Genomic DNA, 14,668 nt, shown 5'->3' on the forward strand with positions numbered 1-14,668 from the left:
GAGTGAGCGTTTTGATGACTCTGCCCTTTATTATCAATGTAGTGAAACTGGAAAGGTGAGATGGGAAGGGAAACGCCTTAGCCTAGTCACCAGAAAGCCAGCCAGCCAGCTAAGGGAGGAAGCTGGAGCTGAGAGAGGTACCCACACTAGCTGGACCTTGGAGAGATACTCAGCCAACAACAAGGCCCATTATTCTTTGCCCCCATGTCGTCTTATCAGGTAAGAAGAACGGGGATGGGGAGCCAGTTTCTAACACTGGAGTTAATGGAGATCTTGTTGTGTGTGATGCCTATATCTGGGTTAGAGCCTAACAGCTCTGATGGGAGCAGTGGCTGTGCCTATGCAATATTTCCGGGCATGCCTACACTAGATCATCTCAGATGTATTCCATTGCACAACCAACCCCTGTATTCAGCACCATGCCCTATGTCTAAAAGACATTGGCAGAGACGTTTCTCAAAGGTTCGTAAGGGTTTCTGATGTACTGATAGGCAAGCAGAACATTTTAAAAGCTGGAAAGATGTGTGGTGGTGGTGTTGAAATGCAAGTTATTTCCTCCCCTTTTGAAGTTGCTTCTCTAGTTATGCCATGAAGGGGATTCTTAAAAATAAAAATAAAAAGCACAGCCCTTTACCCCTCTGTCTCCCTGGTTCAAATCTGTCACTTGTAAATGCAAGCTGCAAGCCCTCAGTTAATACTTTGAGAATGAAAGAGAAACATAAAGCATATAGAATATGAAAAGAGGAAGCTGAGAGTGCATTAAGAATAACACCTTGCATGGCTTTGTTCTGCAAGAGAACTCTTTCACTGAGGATAGCAAAACTGGGGGGGGGGGGGGAGAGAGAGATGGCGGAAAGCACTTTGCGCATGCCCATTTTGCCTTGGGTACTGTAGGCAATTTTCTCCAGCCCATTCTAAACTGCAAAGAAGCACAGATTCGATTTTCACAGAGCACAAATGCTGTGTGGGCTGGCTGCAGAACTGATACTGATACTCAGCTGGGAGACTTATATACTTCTTAGCTGAGTACAGTGGTACCTCAGGTTAAGTACTTAATTCGTTCCGGAGGTCCGTTCTTAACCTGAAACTGTTCTTAACCTGAAGCACCACTTTAGCTAATGGGGCCTCCTGCTGCCGCCGCGCCACCGGAGCACGATTTCTGTTCTCATCCTGAAGCAAAGTTCTTAACCTGAAGCACTATTTCTGGGTTAGCAGAGTCTGTATCCTGAAGCGTATGTAAACTGAAGCGTATGTAACCTGAGGTACCACTGTATCTACTTAGGGACAAGATGCAGCAAGCCACTTCTATTATACTGTTGCACGCCACTAGGGTTGCCAAATTCTACACTTCCAACATGGGCTGCCCAGACATTAAAGCGATTTCTGCCCAGACACTGTTTCTGACGGCTGAATCCCAGCAAGGTCCTGGAAATTCCTGACTTATGGCAACCCTACATTCCACCCCAGTCTTGTAGCAGTGCAAGGTTCCAGGGGTTCCAGATACCTACGTAGGGTTCATGCTTCCTTTTGGGATGAGGCACAGTGGAGACTGTGGAGTCTTTATGATATATGGTTTATTTACCCATATATACAGCCTGGGCCTATGATGGAGGGCCATTCTCACCCCAAAATACTCTTGTTTCTCCCATAGCTGCAGCCTTGGATTCAAACAGACGTAAAGCATTGCTCTCTGAAACTCTCCCCAGCTTGTTGCTTTACTTCTAGGTCACATCGCAGACCCAAATCTCTACTTTAAACTCTGGCTTTATCTAGAATCTCTTGCAACCACTTGGCAGAGTGGCTTGTAACCATATTATATATTTGCATTTAACAACACACACTGAGATTTGTGGTTACGGATTTCTGTTTCCAGAGATTTCTGAGCTAGCCCTGTGAAATAGCCTTATTTACATGCTGTTTGAATTACTGTAACATGCTCACCTTTGGTGAAGCCAGGAGAGAGGGCCTTTCTGGTGGCTGCTCCAAGACTGTGGAACTCCTTTCCACATGAGGCTAGGCTGTCTCCCTCTCTGCTTTCTTCTCGCTGGAAGGCAAAAGCATTTTTTGTTCAGACAGGCCCTTAGCCCTCAACTAACTGTTGTGGCAAGGCGAGTGTTGTACATTTAAATTCTTTAATTTGTTGTGCTTTTAATTGGGTTTAAACGTTTCCAGTGCTGCTTTACTAGGGTTACTTATTTGTTTTTTGTCTTTAATATTTATATAGATTGTGTGTGTTTTGCCTGTATCTGTTTTCACTTATGCTGTGAGCTGCCTTGGTTCTTGTATTGGGAGAAAGGTAGTATGTAAATTAAATAATACATTTGGGGGGCATGTGAAGAACATAATGGCTAAAGTCAGAGTTAGAGGTAAGCATGAAGAAAAGTTGTACCTGGTCAAGAAAAATCTGTGCAGCGTTGCACAACAGTTGACTCCATTTATCTTGAGCTGGAGAGCTGCTGCAGAGGTTGTCCATGGAACTATGGATTCAACATATTCTGAAAACTGACATCACCACATATTATATAAACGGTTCATTTCACTATGACTTCCAAGACAGAAACAATCACACCAGTGGTGATCCCAAGAGTAGCTGACCCCTTTACAGTCATCATTACCACAAATTTCAGTGATGATGAGACCCAAGACATTGTTCCCCAGTTTCCAGGAATGCTGTATAGCGACATCAGTTCTGGGACAGGGAGCAGGATTCGTAGAAGGTGCTCCAAACTTCTATTGGTGGCTTCCTGTACTGAAACAAAAATAAGCACCATATTTAAACAGGTGTTTCTTTTTATAATTCACATAAAAAGCAGCTCAGAAATGCTTCTGGGTGGCATTGTAGGTCTTAGAATGTTTTCACACATCCATCTAAAAGCACCTTTGAGCTCCCTTTGCATTCACTGTGCCATATGTGGTGGTTGTTTTAGTGATTCGTTTCAGTAGGTCTACTCTGAGTAGGATTTAGTTGAATACACAGTCAGGGTTGGTTTTTTTAATGTCTTCCTGTTCTCCCCCTGCTCCTCATAAACGGGCAAAATGAAAGAGATGCCAGGTTCTTTACAGTTCAGCAGCTTGTAAGCAAAAAAGTAAAAAGTAAATTCAATTTGTAATTATTGCTTGTCCTCTTTTCTCTTAATATGCTCAGCTTTCTTTGTCAAACCCCAATTCTTAGATGTGACTTAGGCCAATGATGCTGTACTGCATGTTGACAGACGAGGCCCTGATGGATTCATCAGAAACTTCCCATTGCCTCTTGTGATTTTGTCCCTTCTAAGGAACAACGCACAACCATTTTTAAAATGGGCACGTGCTCCTGAAATATGAACAGTTGTGGAGGGAGGGAGGGTGTGTGTGTGATCTTTGCTCTCTTTTCCAATATGAAAACATAGCATCCCTTCCGAAGCTTTGCAGTTCCTTAACTGCAAAAAGCAACATTAGGAGGAAGATATAGTCTAATACGGCACCATCCATGTTCTGGCACATAACCAAGCTGTCGTTTTCTTAAGGTCTCTTACTCTGGAGCTCTTCGGGCTACACTGTGGTGCTCTTGGCAACCCTAATTCCCTGAGCAAGATATATTTAACCAACCCACCCAACTAACTTCCACAAACCCATCTCCCCATCACCCCTCTGGGCCTAGACTGGGAGGTGTGGCCTGCTGTGTGCTGAAAGCGCATTGCCATTCCCACCGAATCCTTGGCTGTGCCCGGCTGTGACCATTTTGGACTCTGAAGCTCCCCCAAAGAGAAGGCAGCAAGGTTAAGAGGTGAGAGGGGGGCTCCCAGCCATTGCCCCCCACCTTTCCACTTGGTTCACTAATGACCCCTTTCCCCGGCCCTGTCAAACTGAACCCCTGCACCCTTAAAGCTAGCAGACATCACAGAGGCCTACATAAGCAGCAACCAAATTCCCTGCCTAGCTATTTTCTCTTCCTGTCCCTGGGCTTTTCTCTTCTTTTCATTCCCAGTTCTACTCTCCGAGTTCCAGATCTTGATTCTAGCATCGTTTTTTGGGCCCTTCTGCCCATCCTATTCCCATTTGCTGCCTCCACCTTCCTTATTGTCTCTGGAATGGATGCATCCTCATCCAAATAGCAGTAACTTTTGCAGCGCTGTACACATTCCTGTTTACTCTGCTCCCACCGCTGCATCGGTCCTGTTGTTACCTGTGAAATTCTGCATTTTGATGAGTAACGCCCCCCCCCCCAATAAAAACACCCTGCAGCTTTGATCCAAATCGAGAAAATGAATGACCTAGCCGTGTTTTACGCCGGTAATGTGTACACACAGGCTTTTTTTCCTTCCGTAGTTCTTTTTCCAGGAACAAAACTACCTCCCTCTGCTCTGGCCAATGTATTATTTATCGGAGAAGCAAGTTTTCTAGAATAGCAAGCCCCTGTGGGAAAGTTTTATGAACAGAGAAGCAAGTTTCGTAACATTAAGAAAGCTCCTGTAGAAATTTCATTGGAAGCAATCTCGTTGCAGTAATTTATAAGCTACTGCCAGCACGGGTTATTTTCGTGGGTGCAGCAAATGTGCGGGGAGAAAAGCTATTGCAAGAGGGGAGAAAGACTGGTCATTTAAGCATCTCCTCCCCTTGCCACCCTTTTCTTCAGTCCCAATGGCTCCCCTAACCACCACCCAAAGGGCTGTTGTTTCATGTCTGTGTGTAATGTGGTTTTGTGTTTTTTTGCCATAACTACCAGTGTTGAAGCAATGATTCTTCAACATCAACTTCATTGGACTGGTTGTGCTGTGCAAATGCTTGATTATTGCCTTCCAAAGCAACTACTCTATTCCAAACTTAAAAATGGAAAGCGTAATGCTGGTGGTCAACAAAAACAGTTTAAAGACTGTCTCAGGGCAAATCTTTAAAAAGTAGTATAAACACTGACAACTGGGAAACACTGGCCTGCGAGCGCTCCAGTTGGAAAACAGCCTTTACCAAAGGTGTCATGGGCTTTGAAGACACTCGAACTCAGAACGCAAAGGAGAAATGTGCTAAGAGGAAGCCATGCTTGGCAAATCCACACCGGGATCAGCTCCCATCCAGGAACCAACGTCCCCACTGTGGAAGGACGTGTGGATCCAGAATTGGCCTCCACAGTCACTTACGGACTCATTGTTAAAACCATGTTTATAGAAGACAATCTTACTTGGCTACAAGAGATTGACGAAGAAGAAGAAGGTTATTCCTCTCCTTTGCTCACACCCATTTCCCCCAAGGCTGTGGTGGTGGCCTGGGCCTCCCTCCCTGGCGAGACTTGAGGTACCAGTTCCTACTCCCCATCCACTCACCTCCTTCTCTGCCTTCAAAGTGTAACGTTGCAAAATTATCATTTTGCCAACCACTTTCAGGTTTCTTACAATCATTTCATAAATGTTATGGAATGAATGAATGAGCGAATCATTCCCTGTACAGTGGTGCCTCGCAAGACGAAAATAATCCGTTCCGCGAGTCTCTTCGTCTAGCGGTTTTTTCGTCTTGCGAAGCAACCCTATTAGCGGATTAGCACTATTAGCGGTTTAGCGGCTATTAAAGGCTTAGCGGCTATTAAAGGCTTAGCGGATTAGCGGCTAAAAGGCTATTAGCGGCTTAGCGGCTTAGAAAAAGGGGGGAAGCGGGGGGAAATCGGAACACTCACAAGACGTTTTCGTCTTGCGAAACAAGCCCATAGGGAAATTCGTCTTGCGAAGCAGCTCAAAAACGGAAAACCCTTTCGTCTAGCGGGTTTTCCGTCTTGCGAGGCATTCGTCTTGCGGGGCATCACTGTATTACCAGCGGTCAGGCATAAGTCCCATTGCTTATGTAGCCAGAATGGTACCTCCCATGCGCTAGTGGTGTGCTTTGGGGAACACCAAGGTTTGTAGCAATGCAAACCCCTAAAGCAGCAAGAATGTTATTTGCCCAAAAATGGAAAGAAGAAGAAGTCCCGACGAAAGAAGAATGGATACAAAAACTTATAGACTATGAAGAAATGGCCAAACTTACCGGAAAAATAAGAAATCAAGATAACAAACCTTTTATAAATGAATGGAAATGGTTTGTTTCCATCATTCTACTGAGGTCCAGCACCGAGGGCCTTCTGGCAGTTCCCTCACTGCGAGAAGCCAAGTTACAAGGAACCAGGCAGAGGGCCTTCTCGGTAGTGGCACCCTCCCTGTGGACTGCCCTCCCACCAGATGTCAAAGAGAACAACAACTACCAGACTTTTAGAAGACCTCTGAAGTCAGCCCTGTTTAGGGAAGCTTTTAATGTTTGATGTATTACAGTATTTTAATTTTTTTTTGGAAGCCGCCCAGAGTGGCTGGGGAAGCCCAGCCAGATGGGCGGGGTATTAATATATTATTATTATTATTATTATTATTATTATTATTATTATTAGTTGAATATTTGCGAACAAAACGTAAACAGATAAGGACATTGGCAGGATTATTGTAATAACTTGCAGTTTCATAATATATATTTAAAGTAGATGAATAAAAGAATAAGTTAACTTAGAATATGCAGGAAATGATAAAAATAAATTTAAGGAACCGCAGAAAGAGGAGGAAGGAAGTCGAGTTTTGAATTGTTAGAATGATGATAACTATTGAAATGTATATAACTGAAAAACATAATCTATTTTTTTAAAAAAAGAATAACCCCTAAAGTGTATGTGGCAGGAGGGAGCCACAAACAGCCCAGAGTATCCTATAGGAGGACATGACTGATGGACTGATCAGTGAACAGGAACTCTTCACACTGCAACATTTTGTTGCAGGTCTCACTTGTACATCTGTATTTCACAACTCACCTCTGTTGCCATGCAATATTGCATCATAGCTAGCTTCAGTTTTAATTTCAGGCATTGATACTTCCTCCCTTCCCTTCTTACAAGATTCCCACCATTCATATTTGGGATTTCAACATTCATGCAAATATTCCTTTCTGATTCAGCTGCATCACGCGGTCTCTCGTCGACTTCCTCCTCTTGCCTCTGCTTTTAGCCTGACACCCACACACTGCCATGTTTTGGATCTTGTTTCCACCAAGAACTCCTCTGTCGTCCAGTTTCACTTCAGAATAAAAAGTGAGTAATACTAAGAAACATTTCAGAAGTCCCGTAAGTCCGGTTGAGTGCAATGGCGCTTGCTCCCATGTGATTGGCATAAGAATACAGCCATACTTTTAATTATGAGTGGAGCAAAGAAATACAGACTAAAGGAGGGAAGTGAATGTCATATATAGTGGCTGTGTTTTGGGTCAGAAGAAAAACAGAAAAAGTTGCACAGGTGAAATTAGATTTGGATTTGACTATATTTTTACTAATGTATACTGAAAGAAGTCCCAGTACAGCCAAGGGAATTAGTTTCATATAAGATTTTAGCTGGTAGTTTATGCTGTGCAGAATATTGAGAAAAGGCTCAATTCCCAACCATAACAAAACAGGAATTAACAATGTACATATGAATATGCAGCAGTGGCAAATTGTACGAGTTATACAACTGTGAAAGAAAGGAAGGAGGGGAAAGGTTAACAGATTTGTGCAGAATTAGAAAAGTGTTAAATAATGTTTTATTTTATTAAAGCTGATTAAAATACACGCTTTGAAAAAGAACGTCTCTCTCTGACTTTTCTTGTCCATTCCCTTCTCTTTCATATTGCCCTCTTGTCCTCACCCTTTCACATTTTATAATATAAAAATGACTACAATTAAAAAAAACAGTATCTAAGCAAGCTTTTTGGGCACTGATTCCAGAGGGCTAGTTTATTATTGCAGCAGAAACAATAAAGCACCTTAAAGACTAACTTCTTAATTATTTTTATGCTGCAATTCATGTATCTAATGAAGTGGACTGTAGACTAATGAGCGCTTATGTCACAATAAATGCATTAATTTTCAAAGTGCCACTTAGTTGTTTTAGGACACAAATAATAACAGCGCAATCAAGAGCTGAAGGTTGTCTTAAAAGGACTACAGGTTAATCGTGTTTTATATTTGTCAAGTGTAACTTGAATCTGTGATGTCGGGTGATCTGTGTAATCTAGGAAATGATACATGTTTCTGGCTTAGCCTGACGCTCTGCTTCCTTCATTTGATAAATGAGCTTTTCCATGATTAAGTGGTGTTTAAACCACATGACAATACTTGGATTATATGGGTCATGCCCTGCTCCAGGTCCACTCCTCTGCCTCTCTCTTCCCCACTCTCTGCCAACAACCTTGCTTCCTCGTTCAGCGATAACATCTAGACTAGACTATCCATCATGACATGTCTACAGATACTACTAGATGGGTGTTTATTGTGGCGTCGGTTCTTCTCATGCGTGCAAAGTTTTTTGTTTTGTTTTTGCAGTGGCCCCACAATGTGGTCTTCAAAATGCCAGCCTGTCTTCCCACCCACCTCATTTAATTTATATTTTCCCTTTCAGGTGTTGTAAACAAAATCTGCCCTTGTTCCCTTATGGGGTACACAAGAGCCCTTATAGAGTCCTTTGTAGTTTCTCCATCGGTAGGAGAAAATAACAGAGGCCAACCAGAGAATATTGAGAAGCAAAGCAGCTAGTAAGCCTGATCTTTATTAAAGCTGTTGCAACAGGGTGCTTCCCCTCACACGCAGGATAGAGAAGGAGGACCCAGTACAAAGGTGTGCCTGCCCTTATATAGACATTTTAAATTGCCCGCCCTGGAGTCCAAGACCACCCCCAGAAACATCATACCTACATCACAGAAAAGGCGGTCTACAACAGAAATCTGAGTGCGTTGTTCATCTCCTGTCTGGCAAGTTACCTGATTGCCCTTTCTGGTAGTTGGGCCATTCCTTTGAGATGGCAATCACTTAATTCCTGAGACAATGGGAAGGTTCCCTTGTAGCACCCTGCTTGTGGTTAACGCTTAGCTGGAATGAAATATTCCACGCAGCAATAGAGAAATTAAAATAATAATTTATTTGTCAGACAAATAAATGAGAGACACAGTGGTATATGGTTACCAAAGCTCTGCCCTTCCAGCCCTGATGGCCAGCACTTATATTCCCTCAGCCCAGCCCCCTTGCTCCTCCTTTGGCTGCCTCTGTCCAATCAGCCTGGTTGAAATTCCTATTGGCTGTTTGCTAGAACCAATCATAAAAGATACACCCATTTCCTATTACCTTTTATGGGAGACAAAGAGCTATATTTACTTCTATCTATAAATGGCAAACAAGTAGCCATATATCTTACATTTACCTCGACCAGGCACCTTAATTAACATTTTACCTTTTGCCCTCTTGCCCTATTCACTGCAAAACAGATGGCCAAGCCAGCTGTTTCTATTAACTCTTGCCCTTTAACCTTATGAAAATGTGGCTCAAGTTTTAATGGGAGGCACAATAATTCTTACTATTTACCAACTCTTAATTGTGTCTTTGCAGCTTGATTGTATTCTGTAATTTGTATGGTCAGTGTGACCTTTTGCTCCCAGCCTGTAATTTCCTTTTACAACCCTGAAATACTGCTATAGATCAGTGGGGCCTTTGTCCAGGATAAACATCTGCCAAAGCACCCAGCTGCCTGGCATGAGAGATACAAACATTTACAAATATATTTTTTAAGCTCATTTTAAAATGCAGATCTTCATCAGATGCCTCACCCTCACTCCCTCCTCCTTGCAGAAAAACATTAGGTCAGCTTGGGAGCCAAAATGGTTTCAGGACTGTCCTCCCGTGCCACTTCAGACATGTGGTCTACATATTTATGTACGTGTTTGCTTGGTACATTTATGAACATTTATTATATATATAAGACCTTAAAAAAATATTACACAGGGGGGAATCCGATTAATTTTTATTTTTTAATAAATACTGTTGCCAATAACCCCTTTGCAATATTAAGCCCTCGTCTAAAAGCACCCTGCACCTCTCTCCTTCCCCTGCCCCCTTCCTTCCTCCTGCCTCACTTTACAAAATGACAGTCCTGCTGCCTTTGCCCAGCCTTAATTTTCACAAAATGACTAGAAACAGTTAATTAAAACCAGTGGGATAGAAATGATTTAAATACATAAATATTTACTTAAAGTTACGTCTCACGGGGTTCTAGGGGACTAGAAAGTGTGATGACGTTTAAATTATCCCTCTGGTTTTGCATCATACGTTTTTATTGAGATTGTACAAAAAGAAAAAGAAGAGAAGGTAGCAATAAAAATGCGTATAGACACTCAAAATCCAACATAAATATATCTTTTGTTACATCAATATATGGAGTATACTTTATTTACATAGATTATTGTTTCCCTTCCCTCAACTATACAGAAAAAACTAATTAACAAAATATTCCTAACAAACCATAGTATATTAGGCTCTCTCAAACCTAGGACTCCCTTCCACCCTTTTGGTAAGTATCAAATGCGTTCCATAATCACGTACTTAATTTTTGAAGATCAAATTAGTCGCTAGTAAATTTTTCCTAACCCCGCCAGTTCGCTTTATAGATTTGTTCCAATATAATTCCAATATTTACTCCAATTTTTCTGAAATTTCTGTTCATCTTGATCTCGAATTTTAACTGTTAACCTATCCAGCTCGGCATAATTTATCATTTTGGCCTGCCAATCACTTAAACTGGGTATATTTTCCACTTTCCAATTTTGTGCCAACATAATTCTTGCTGCAGTGGTGGCATAAAGAAATATGGTCTTATCTTCTTTTTTAATTTCTTTACCCGTCAGTTGGGACTGACGGGTATCCCTCTGGTTTTGAGGAGGAAGATCTTTTTTAAAACTTGCTCATTTCACACCCATACGAGGAGGGGACCTGTCGATTTCTGTTTACAGCGCTATTACAGAATTTTTATTTTCCCCACCCAGCTCTGAAAGATTCTGAAGTTTTAAGCGGGGGAAAGGGGATGCGATGGCAGCTATTCCAACACCACCATTACCCACAGGTGAGTGCGCTCAAGGGTAAGAGGGTTCTGTTTATTAATTTTTTTCCTTTTCAAAAATAAATAAAAAAAGATAGCTCCAGGTGAGAGGGGCACAAGAGATTGAGAGGCCAACAGGGCTGTCTAGAATAGAGCCAGAATTTCACATACCAATTTCAGCTAACCAGATAAATCTGTAGATTGCTAGTGTGTATATTGCTGTTACCTGCCTTGAATAATTCAGATAGGGCAGGTATCAATGATTGCTGCTGATCTGCAGTCAGGTAATACAACTCTGAAGGATATTTAAGACACAAGGAGGGAAAGGGAGAAGAGGATATTCCTGGTAGGTGGTTAGGTTTTGAGGAAGTGTAGGAAAAACATGTCTCTCGCCCGGCCACTGAGAAACCTGGGCTGTTCCTTAAGACCCTTAATGATATAATATCCCTTGATGTCATGCATTCTTTTAAAGAAACTGGGCCCCCAAAGATAGTGTCTGAATACTGGCAAGGTTTGGAAATCTTTAGAAATGAGTTGCTGGCAGAACATTTGTTCCCGCTGGCAACTCTGTCGCTGTACATAATGAGATATTCACTGAGAGAGCCCGATTACCTAAGCCTTGAAAACAGTATGAAAAAATACTGCTAGACCTGCTTCTGCCCTTTATAACCTGAGCCAAATGTTGAAGTCTTTAATTGAGCAAGTTTCCCTTTGGCTTCAACAGCTTTTTTTTTTTTTTAACTCCACCAGCATTTTGGCCTCAAGCACCCGTTATTTCATCAAGACTACTTGGCCACAATCATTCTACTGAAAGTGGAAGCTTAGAGGTTTTGTGGCTATTAGTACGTTTATTTTGCTGCAGTTGCTACAAACCTACTGAACCGATTTTAAGTCTCTGAACCACAGCTTGATCTTGTATGGCACACTTTTAAAAAATAATAATAGTGTGCCAGGGAACACACTGGACAACATCCGCTAAAGTAGTGCGGTTAATGCAAGGCCGTTTGGGTGTGCAACCAAATAGCCCTTCCTCCTTCTTTCACTGCATGCCCCCTTAAGGTCTTCTGGGGGTTCCCCCAGCCCTCTGGAGCAGATTTGGGGAGGGCATGGGGAGAGGGATGGGGAGTTCTGTTAGCCACAAATCCTTGCGTTAATGGAACTGCTTCATTGGATCCTGCCCATTGTGTGAAGGGTGAGTGTCGTTTTATGGAAAACAATTTATGACATTTTAATCTCATCAGTCCTCCAGGCACCTTAGGGTGACACGGGTGCCCAGCTCCCACTTTATTATTTCCACAACAATCTTGTGAGGTTGCTGGGGCTAAAAGTGATTGGTTCAAGATCCCCCAGTGGGTTCTATGACTGAGCAAAATTTTGAATCTTGAGTCCTCCTAGTCCCAGGTATCTTAGTTCTCTCTACTTCACTGTATTCAGATGCCTCTGACATCCATCTCTTTCTCTTATGCATAAAGAAAAGCTACTGACCAGCCCATTTATGAAGAAGATGAATACACCGACTTTGCAAGAGGACGCCAACATGGCTGTCATAGGAGGTAATGTTGCCTTTATCTCTGCGGATGTGCTTCAGCCCAGCCACTGAGCAGCCATGGGAAGCCAGCAGTGCAGACTGCAGGCAGCATAACAACGAATGCACACGTAAATCCTCAGCAGCAGAGCCCTCTAGCATCCTTCTAGATCTGGGATGTAAAGGTAAAGGTACCCCTGCCCGTGCAGAGGTGCCTCGCAAGACGAAAAGAATCCGTTCTGTGATTCTCTTCATCTAGCGGTTTTTTTCGTCTTGCGAAGCAAGCCCATTGAAGGATTAGCGGATTAGCGCTATTAGCAGCTTTTAGAGGCTTTTAGAGGCTTATCTGCTGATCGGATCAGCTGATAAGCGGCTTCGCGCTATTAGCGGCTTTTAGCGGCTCATCTGCTGATTGGATCAGCTGATAAGCGGCTTCGCGCTATTAGCGGCTTTTAGCTGCTTTTAGCGGCTTATCTGCTGATCGGATCAGCTGATAAGCAGCTTAGCGGCTTAGAAAAAGGGGGGGAGGGGGAAAAACCAGCAGGAACTCGCAAGACATTTTCGTCTTGCGAAGCAAGCCCATAGGAGATTCGTTTTGTGAAGCACCTCCAAAATGGAAAACTCTTTCGTCTAGCGAGTTTTCCGTCTTGCGAGGCATTCGTCTTGCGGGGCACCACTGTACGGGCCAGTCGTGTCCGACTCTAGGGTTGTGCGCCCATCTCACTTAAGAGGCCAATGCTGTCCGGAGACACTTCCGGGTCACGTGGCCAGTGTGACGAAGCTGCTCTGGCGAGCCAGCACCAGCGCAGCACACGGAAACGCCGTTTACCTTCCCGCTATAAAGCGGTACCTATTTATCTACTTGCACTTAGGGGTGCTTTCGAACTGCTAGGTGGGCAGGAGCTGGGACCGAGAGACGGGAGCTCACCCCGCTGCGGGGATTCGAACCACCGACCATGCGATCGGCAAGCCCTAGGCGCTGAGGTTTTACCCACAGCGCCACCCCCGGTACTGGACCGCCATCGCACGCATTCCGTGCCCAAAATAGCAGGCTTCTGCAACCTGTATATATGATGCATATCAAGCTGTTGTTGTTTAGTCGTGTCCGACTCTTCGTGACCCCATGGACCAGAGCACGCCAGGCACTCCTGTCTTCCACTGCCTCCCGCAGTTTGGTCAAACTCAAGCTACTCTTATCAAGCTACTTTGCATATATTTGCTTATTTCTGCAAAATGGGAGGGGTGAAGGTTGTGTGACACGCTAAGAGGCAGAAACATACATGCTGGCAGCCTGTTCCTAAACTCAAAGCACTGGTGAGTCTGCTCCAGACCTGTTTGTGCTAAAGTGCCCCTTTTCTCATTTTTTGTTTAAAGCCGTCATCGCTGTGGTTTTCGTCACTCTCCTTTCGGTCGTCGTGCTGATCATCGTTTACCTGTACAAGAACAAAGGCACCTACCGCACCTATGAACAAGCTCCACCAGATCCAGAGGGGTCAGTCCAAATGGAGGATCTCCCGTGTAAAGGCGAGAAGGAAGAATATTTTATATAGCTGCCAGCATGCTTTGGACACTGAGATCTTAAGTAAACTGTTTATTACATTGTAAACTGTTTATTACGTTTGACACACATTTTTGTCAAGAAATTAAAAGCTGTATTATTTATTTTATATCACACTGTGTTCCTAAGAAGCTCGACTAGGCACCGGAAGGAGTTGTGTATTGTGACAGCATAGCGGTTGCCCCTTTACAGGTCCAAGAGCTGTGATCTCTGGGATGATCAAAGTCAATTTGCAACACACAGACCCTCTATGAACCCTCTGTGTTTATTTGGGGTTAGAGTAGGCAAATACATCATTGGGAGTACTGAACACATCTTTCCCTCTTACTACCATGGCAGTATCTAAGGCCGATACACTCAGATGACTGTGACAGGTGCAGGAAAATGGATTGGCAAAAAAATTATACTACTACTTTTGCTTTTCCAGCACCTATAAACCTGCAGTGGTCATAGCATAAAGCATATTTACATTTAACCTTGCTTCTCTCCAGTAATAAACACTCATGCATGTGACTGAGGCTTCAAGAGGGTTTTAGAGTCATGTGAAAATCTCCAGTGTATGACAAAGCCAGTTATGTGTCTACTCAACTGTGCGTCTCTGATGATTGTACAATTCATGCAGTTTCAAACAGCTTCGCTCTCAGACTCATGCTTTACATTGTGTGTGACAATGAGCAGAAAAATGAAATTTACTCTTTCTTCTCTTTG

The 14,668-nt window shown here is 43.2% G+C and overlaps 1 protein-coding gene across 4 annotated transcripts; it reads left to right on the forward strand.

Annotated features, from left to right (window-relative positions):
* The first annotated feature begins 50 nt into the window (after window positions 1-50).
* SMAGP (small cell adhesion glycoprotein) lies at window positions 51-14,069 on the forward strand. 4 transcript variants are annotated; one of them, XM_083485742.1, is made up of 5 exons: window positions 3,747-3,766; window positions 6,881-7,072; window positions 10,825-10,901; window positions 12,350-12,430; window positions 13,777-14,069. In XM_083485742.1, exons 3-5 carry the CDS (start codon window positions 10,868-10,870, stop codon window positions 13,950-13,952), a joined length of 291 nt encoding a protein of 96 aa, XP_083341868.1. In that variant the 5' UTR covers window positions 3,747-3,766; window positions 6,881-7,072; window positions 10,825-10,867; the 3' UTR covers window positions 13,953-14,069. The 4 variants fall into 4 exon arrangements, with proteins under 4 accessions (XP_083341866.1, XP_083341869.1, XP_083341868.1 ...); XM_083485740.1 differs by lacking the exons at window positions 3,747-3,766; window positions 6,881-7,072 and adding an exon at window positions 51-219; XM_083485743.1 differs by lacking the exon at window positions 6,881-7,072 and having other exon boundaries at window positions 3,642-3,766.
* Window positions 14,070-14,668: the final 599 nt, after the last annotated feature.

The sequence above is a fragment of the Podarcis liolepis genome, assembly GCF_965112155.1.
Source record: "Podarcis liolepis genome assembly, chromosome: 2".
Taxonomy (NCBI): Eukaryota; Metazoa; Chordata; class Lepidosauria; order Squamata; family Lacertidae; genus Podarcis; species Podarcis liolepis.